Source organism: Tenrec ecaudatus, chromosome 1 (assembly GCF_050624435.1).
Source record: "Tenrec ecaudatus isolate mTenEca1 chromosome 1, mTenEca1.hap1, whole genome shotgun sequence".
Taxonomy (NCBI): domain Eukaryota; kingdom Metazoa; phylum Chordata; class Mammalia; order Afrosoricida; family Tenrecidae; genus Tenrec; species Tenrec ecaudatus.
The window spans coordinates 7364471-7373368 of record NC_134530.1 but is presented as its reverse complement, the minus strand read 5'-3'; the positions used below and the strand labels follow the sequence as shown (position 1 = coordinate 7373368).

Here is an 8898-nt window from a genome sequence, read left to right as displayed (position 1 = left end):
AGTCCACCCCGATGCAGAGCGACCCTTTGTACAAAAGAATAAAACGCTGCACAGTCCGGCACCATCCTTTAAATAGTCCCTATGCCTAAGCCCATTGATGCAGCCACTGTGTCAGTCCATCTTGCTGATTGTTTCCCTCTTTTCCACCATCCTTCCATGTTACCAAACATAATGTTCTTCTCCTGACAATATGTCCAAAGCATATCGGATGAAGTCTTACCATCTTTGTCTCTAAGAAGCACACTGGCCTTACTTCTTCTAATACAGATTGGCTTGTCCTTTTAGCAGTCCATGGTATTTTCATTAGTCTCCAGCACCACAATTCAAAGGCTTCAATTCTTCTACAGTCTTTCTGATTCAATGTTCCATTTACCCTTGCATATGATGCAATGGCTGGGATCACGTGCATCTTACTTGTCAGAGTGACATGTTGGTTCTTCAATACTCTAAAGAGGTCTTGTGAAGCAGATTAATCGAGTGCAATATGTCTTGATCTCTTGTCTGCTGCTGCCATGAGCATTTAGTGTGGAGAAAATCCTTGACAACTTCAACCTTTTCTCCATTGATCTTGAGGGTGCAGTTGTAAGGATTTTTGTCTTCCTTAAGTTGAGTTGTCATCATACTGAAGGCTGCAATCCCTGGTCTTCATCAGCAAAAGATTCAATTTCTCCTCACTTTCAGCAAAATTGTGGCATCTGCATACCTCGAGTTCTTAATCAGTCTTCCTCCAATCTGATGTCACACTCTTCTGCATATAGTCCAGCTTCTCTGCTGATTTGTTCAATATCTAAATCGATCAAGTATAGTGAGAGGATACAAATTTAACTTCCACCTTTCACACAACTGACTCTTGATCCAGTACAAGCTCCAAATGAGCCCAATGTAGGCCAATTCCAACTCATTGTCATCAAGTCAATGAATGTTGACTCATAGCAATCCTCCTGTGGGTTTCTGAGACTGTAACTCTTTAGCATAGAAAGCCCGCTCTTTCTCCAGCTGACCTTTATTGGCCTGCCAAACAGGCAGATCTCTGCCTAGTGAGTAACCACTACACCAGCAGGGCTCCTGAGCTCAATGAAGTATTGTGGAATTCCCAGTCTTCTCAAAGTTGCCCACCTTATTATGGTCTTCACAGTTGAACGCCTTGGCATTGTCAATAAAACACAAGTAAACATGTTTCAGGTATTCTCTTTTGATCCAAGATCCATGTCACATGAACAATGATATCCCTTGTTGCACATTCTCATCTTAATCAGGACTGTACTTCAGGGAGTTGCCTGGGAATGCACTGCTGCCGCATGACGTTAAGAAAAATTTTGCTTCTGTGTGGTATCAATGATACCATTCTACTTTGAGTATTTTGCTAGGTCAACATTTTTGTTATGGGCACAAATCTGGTTCTCTTCCAGTCGGTTGGCCAGGTAGCTGTCTTCCAAATTTCCTGCGGAGATGAGTGAGTGCTTCCTGTGCTTCTCCAACTTTATGAAACATTTCGTTGGGCATTCCATGAATTCCTGGAGCCTTTTTTTGGTCAGTGCTTTCAGTGCAAATTGAACGTCTTCTTTCACCATCACTGGTTCTCGCTTATATGGCATCTTCTGAAATGTTGGAATGTCCACTAGTTCTTGTTGATACAGTGTGGGAAATGTGAATAATATAGATCTGCACGGATATGTTCCTGTTACAGTATTTCTTCTTTAGGATATATACCAATTAGGGAGATTACTGAGCAATTTAGTATTCCTATTCTCAACATTTGGAGAAAGAGCCATGCCATTTTCCACAGTGGCTATACTGTTTTTAGTTTTCTTAGCAAAGTATGAAAGTTTCAGTCTTTCCGCACTCTCTCCCATATTTGTCGTTCTCTCTTTTTTGAATTTTTCTATCAATATTGGTCCGAGGGGGCATCCCAAGGTTGTTTTGATTTGCATGTCTCATATGGTTAATGTTCATGAGCATTTATTCATACATTTGTTGTCTACCTGCATGTCTTGTTTGGTTAACTCTCTGTTCATATCCCCTGCCCATTTTTATCAGATTATTTTCCTTTTCTTATGGATAAGTTAAAGTTTTATATTGATTTGACAGATTCATCCTTTGTCCAATATGTCATGGCCATTTTTTACCTGTCTGTGAGTTATTTCCTTACTCTTCTGATGAAGTATTTTGATAATAAAATCATGGAATTTGTCGGAGGTCTATGTCATCTATTTTTTTTCTGTCATCTGTGTGCATGTTATGATTTTAAATGTTGTGTTTATCCCATGTATTAGGGCCCCTAAGTTGGTCTCTGTTTTATTTATTTATGGTATTTATAGTTCTAGGCTTTACATTTAGGTTGTTAATCCATTGTGAGTTCCTTTTTGTATACAGAGTAAGATATAGGTCCTGCCTATGAAACACCTCTGTAACATGGACGAATCTGGAGGACATTATGCTGAGTGCAATTAGTCAACCACAAATGAACAAATATTATGAGATTATTGCCATAAAAAGTCAGGAAAATATTTTCACTTTAAAAGAAATATTCTTTGATGATTACCAGGGGCACAAGGGGGAAGGGAAGCCAAGGGCTTCAGAATAGACTAGCATTAACGTGAGTACAGCGGAAGACGATATACAATCAGAGGGAGGTTGGCTGAACATGATGGCAAATATTGAGAGATTTGCAAGAGGTCAAAGCAGCAGAGGATAACACTGCTATGTATACAAACCCGAAGTCATGTTGCTCTATGAGTAGATGCTTGTATACATTTGTATAAGTACAGGCAGAATGAGTGTGGGATAGAGAGTAAGAACATATCCACAAATGTATAAAGATTTTTTGGATAAAGATTTTTGAAAGAGGTTGCTTTTGTATGTGTAAACATATCATATATATTCGTGTATAAGCCGAGTTTTTGCAGCACATTTCTTTATGCAGTTTTTTGGGTAAAATTAGGTTTCTCGGCTGATATTTGGGTTGACTTATACGCAAGTATATACGGTATGTGTAATTTTGTGTGTATTTGTATATGTATATTACTGTGCAAATATATTTTGAATGTGGTAGAGTTTTCATTGAGGGAATAAGTTGCTGGGCCTGTGGGATCAGGACCAACATCTCAGGGGACACTAAGGTCAATCGCCATAGCAATGTTCTTCATAGGTTGGTGAATATTGACTGGAGTCTTAAAACTTGTGAGCAGCCATTTAAGGTGGATCTATTGCTCTCTCCTTGTTCATAGGACAGAAACATGAGGGAAAAAAGTACCTATGCAAATAATTCATCCAATTAACTAGTGGGTGAGCTAGCATATGTCTCCATAACTTTGAAACACCACCCCCCCAAACAAACCCTATTATATGGTGCTTGGCTACCACTATCAACTGCTCTAAAAATGGTCACAGCCTAGAAAAAGTAGGTGAAAAATATGGAACAAAACTCAGAATTATAAATGAGACCAGGCCTATGGGTCACATAGAGACAGGTGGCACCCCAAAGATTATAGCCTTCAGCCACCCTTCAGTTCTGCATCTGGACTTACTCTCATGTTAGAACACAACCATTTAAGATCCAAAGGACAGCATTTACCCAAGGACACAGTCCAGAGTGTTAGGAAAGCAAGGGAAATGGAAATGGAAACCACAGAGAGGAAATTGAATAATTGATCATAGCACACCAAGGGAATTGCAATGGATGATTTGAAACAAACTCTGTATGCCTTGTTGAGTGTAAAACTAACGATCTTCTCTGTAAACCTTCAGCTAATTCACAGTAAGAAGTTTCAAATAGATATTACTGATGTCTGAGCCATAGCCTCCTTCCAAACCACACGACACCTGGTGAGGGGTGCGTCTTCACTGCTCCTCGGCTTCTGGAACAGCCCCCTCCCTCACTGTGAGCTTCACATCTGGAAGAGAACAGAAGTCAGAAAGAAAAGAGGCACATGCTAATCCTCCCTCAGGTCATTAGCAAACCCGTGGTTTGCTTTTGTGTGTGTCCCAGGTCTGGGACAGAGGGAGAACATGTGGGCTAATGGAGATCTTTGGAGACAAAGCCCCAAGGGCTAAAAAAACCTCTAAATTGACCCTCTCTTTTTCCTATCAACACAACCTCGTCACTGCCAGATGAGTAAGGAAGACATCTTCTCTCCTTCTAGAGAATGCGCTTTGTCCACATACTATACTCACATCTATCTCATGGAAGTTCTTTGGAGTTGATCTGTCTTCAACATCCACGTGTTTGGATGGAAGTCAGTCTTGTGACCCTCTGTGGGGACACGTGTAAATACAGAAATCCCTTACACATTCCAAAGGTAAGAGAATATGCTTTTATTATTATTAGGTATCTCCTTTAAGGGAAAACTTATGTTAACTAAGTTGGAAGCCTGAAACAGTGGGTCTCAAATGTCCCTGAACCAGCATCCAGGGACGATTCCGTGGGTCTGTGATACACCAGCTTGATTTATACTCTGCTGCCACTGTCTTGAAATTGTTCAACAAGGTGCACCAAAATTCTGCACTGGGGATCCTGCAGCTGTCTGAGCATGCCTGGGGAGTTCTTTGGAAGGCACTTTCTTAGAGATCTAATAAATCAAAAACTGGAACGGAGCCTAGAAATCTATAAAGTGGTTTGTTTCCTTGTGTTTGCTTCTGTGTTAATTTCTTCTGAATTCTTATTATGCTTTCCAGGTGACTTTGGTGCATGCCAAAGTCAGAAACCAGAACCAAATCAAACTACAGTTGCTTCAGAGAATTTACTCATGGTAACTCACTGCATGTGTGTTGGAGTCAAACTGCTCCATAGAATTTTTGGTGTCTGTGTTTCAGAATAAGATTGCCAGGGCTTTCTTTTGTGATATCTCAGAGTGGACTTGAACTTACAACCTTTCAATTAGCCTGGATAACAGTAAGCGTGGTAAAAGTAATATGAGCAACATTCTGTACAGTGGGTTTTGCCTTTTCTTTTTCACTTGTAATCCTGAAAGGTTGGCATGCTATTGTTATTCCTGTTACACAGTTGAGAAGCTAAAGCTCAAGCAGGCTCAATGATTTCACTTCTGGCTTTACAGAAGATTTGGGTTCAGACCTAACTAATACTATAACACCATGTGTTATAGATTGAATTGCATCCCCACCCCCCACCCCCAAAATACTTTCTGCAATCCTAACTTCTATACCTCTGAATGTAAACTCTGTGTGGAATAGGATTTTTCTTTGTTTCATTAATCAGTGTAGAGCATATCCTACACCTAAGTACTTCTGAGTGATATATGGGCCAGTATAAAGACGCATTGCCATCCCGTTGATCCTGGCTCATAGTGAACCAAAAGGATGGAGTAGAACTACCCTACATGGTTTCTATGGCTGCATTCTATATAAAAGCAAGAAGAGGTAAACCAACTGTCACATCTTTCTCCCATGGAATAATGGATGGGTTTAAAACGTTGGGTTCACAGCTGAACTCTTTAAATAATGAAATTTATTGTGCCCTAACCTATACCGAGAAGCCTTCATGGCATAGTAGATTATGCAGTGGTCAGGTATTTGAACCCACCATAAAGATTTATAGCTTTAGAAACACACAGGGCAAGTTCTACTGTGCTGTGGGGTGGCTTTGGCTCTGAATTGTCTCCGGTGTGGTGAGTTTGCTGTGGGGGCTGGAACCTTATCCTTTAAATCAGTGGGTCTTAGGTAGAACCCAGAGGTCTGTGTCTTAACCATTCCTGCGAGTGATTCTGACGCACACTAGTGTTGGAGCACAATTGTTCCTGGTGTCTAAAAGAACCCTGGTGGTACAATGGGTTAAACAGTGGTTTGTAACCATCACGTGGTGGTTGGAACCCCTCAACCGTTTCATGGGAAAACAACGTGACTCTTTCTCCTATAAAATGTTCCCACTGCATGGGAAAATAATGAGACTCTCCTGTAAACATTTGCTTTCTTGGAACTCCTGTGGATCAGTTCTACTCAGTCCTATGGGATTTTTAGGAGCTGGAATCAGCTCCATGACAGAAAAGAGAACCCTGGGTTTTATTGAGTTGGCTGATATGGAGGTGTGCTAACTCCATGGTTACACTCAGACCATTCATGGGGCCAAAGGAGAGGGGAAATGATGAGAAAACCATTAGCATCAGACAGGACTCTTCTCTATGTGCCTGCTACTTGTATAATAAACCCTACAGATTAATTTGGCCTTGTCTTTTGAAGTCCTTCACTAGAGGCTGATAACAAAAGACAAATGCCAGCAATTCTAGTGGAAGCAATTATTTCTAAGTAGACAGGTCTCAATGGTGATGTGTGAGAGAACTAGAAACTATAGAATGGTTAAAAGAATGGTTTAATGCTGACAATGAGGCAGTCCAAAATCCAAGCTATTTCTAAGAAAATGAGTGATTTGCAATTGTGACCAGATGCAGATACTCTAGATAACTACATTAGTCAATACTCTGAGGAAATAAAGTCATCTAACCAGGCTTGGGCATCCCTGGCTGATGCCTAGAGAGAGTTGGTGGTACAGTGGTTAAGAGCCTGGCTGCAAAATGGAAGTTTATCAGTTCAAAGCCACCAGCCACACCACAGGATAAAGGTGCGACATGTTTCTGTAAAGATCACAACCTTGGAAAGTAGCTCCGGGAGTTCTATTCTAATTTAGATGATTGATATGGGTTGGAATTGACTCAATGTTAATGTATTGGGAGAAGTGGTACAAACAGTATAATGGACAAGATGGAGTTTCAAGTCTACCCAGAGATGTTCCAAGTCTACCCAGAGATGCTTAGGAAGAAAGACCTGGAGATTGACTTCCAAAAAAGCAACCACTGTAAACTGGATGGAGCACAGTTCTACTGACACACATGGGGTCATCATGAGTTGGAAAACTCAACAGGCTTTTTTATTTTTCTAAACAAGTTTGATGCTGTATTCAGAGATGATTATAACGGAATACTAGTTCTAACAATAGTATGTACTGTATCACTAGACAAATATTTATGGAACTCACTCAGAAAAGTATGTGTTGAAGGACGGAAAGAGTAGAGGGGACTGAGTGAAATAAATGTCTTTGAATTACTAAATTTAAGTCATAAAATAATTAACTCCAAGTGTGTATTTCATTCTGTTTCAGATTCACTAACAAACACCATGAAATCAGAAAACCACACAGGCATTTTGGAATTTCTCCTTCTCGGCCTTTCAGATGATCAAAGACTGCAGCCCTTCCTCTTCTGGCTATTCCTGTCCATGTATCTGGTCACTGTGCTAGGTAATCTGTTCATTATCTTGGCTGTCAGCTTTGACCCCCACCTCCACATCCCCATGTATTTCTTCCTCTGCATCCTGTCTTGTGTTGACATCTCTTTCACCTCCACCACAGTCCCCAAGATGCTCGTGAACATCCAGATGGCGAATAAAGCCATCCGTTTCAGAGACTGCCTTACCCAGGGATATTTTTTCCTGGCTTTTATATGTATGGACAATTTAGTCCTGACTGTTATGGCCTATGACCGCTATGTGGCCATCTGTCACCCTTTGTATTACACTGTCATCATGAACCGCCACCGCTGTGGCCTATTGATTCTACTCTCTTTGTTCATTAGCACCATGAATGCCCTGCTCCACATCCTGATGGTGCTCCGTCTGTCCTTCTGCACAGACCTGGACATCCCCCATTTCTTCTGTGAACTTGCTCAGATACTCAAGCTCTCCTGCTCTGATGTCCTCATCAATAACATCCTTGTGTATATTTCGACTAGCCTGTTGGGTATAGGTCCTCTTTCTGGGATCATTTTCTCTTATATGTGCATTGTCTCTTCCATCCTGAAAATCCCATCACCTGGTGGAAAGTATAAGGCTTTTTCCACCTGTGGGTCCCACCTGGCTGTTGTTTCCTTATTCTACGGGACCTCTCTTGGGGTCTATTTTAGTTCTGCAGCTAATCCATCTTCCAGTATGAGAGCTGTGGCCTCGGTGATGTACACTGTGGTCACTCCCATGATGAACCCCTTTATCTACAGCCTGAGGAATAGGGACCTGAAGGGAGCCCTGAGAACACTTGTCTCAGCAATATCTTCTTTTCGGTAATTCTGTCATCTGCCTTGGACATGGGAATATAAAAATTGAAATAAATGAAATGCTGAGTATGCCAGAGATCTTGACACCTCTCTGATTCAATTCTTCCTGCAATCTAATTAGCAAATGGATTATCAAGTCAAGTAGTTTTGTATTAACTCCTGTTTTCCTATGTCTTTGAAAACCAAGACCAAACCATTGCTATTCTATCAATTGTAACTACTGGGGACTCCATTCATCACAGAGAAGAACTCTTTCACAGGGGGTTTATAGTTCTGGTCTTTATGGAGAAAGTCCTCAGGATTTTCCTGGGTGAGTTTAGACCACCAACATTTAGATTAGGGATTGAGCACAACCTGGTTGCATTACCCAATTATCAAGTAGCTTAACACTGTACTGACTGGCTATTTCAAGCCCAAACTAATGCGCCAAGCCAGCTCCTGTAACGACCTATAAAGCTTTCAGGTTTATAAACTGCATGAACTAATATAAGGATAAATACGTGTTAACATGGATAGAAATGTTTGGGTATGAAAACACGAATATACGAATGATCAGTGAGGAAAGTATTAATTCTCTGAGTTTAGTTTATATACCTGTAGAAGAGTCATAACACACTCTTACAAGTGATATTAGAAACGTTAACTGAGATGATCCAATATAGTGCAGAGGAAAATATATAAAAACTGGAAGACGGGTGAGTTTCTCTCTAAGAGAAGAAAAACTCAGATATTTCCCCAGAATAAAAAGTCCTAGAAAATCAGTAAGCTTCACTCACAAGGTTGAAAGCCTTAAGGACCCAGAAAAGCAAGTCCGTTTCATTCCAGCACCTCTCACAGGTTACCC

At 40.8% G+C, this 8898-nt stretch overlaps 1 protein-coding gene across 1 annotated transcript; it reads left to right on the top strand.

Annotated features, from left to right (window-relative positions):
* Nucleotides 1–7125: 7125 nt before the first annotated feature.
* LOC142449794 (olfactory receptor 7G3-like) lies at nt 7126–8064 on the top strand. Its single transcript, XM_075551429.1, has one exon. The coding sequence runs from the start codon at nt 7126–7128 to the stop codon at nt 8062–8064; it is 939 nt and encodes a 312-aa protein (XP_075407544.1).
* The last annotated feature ends 834 nt before the right edge of the window (nt 8065–8898 follow it).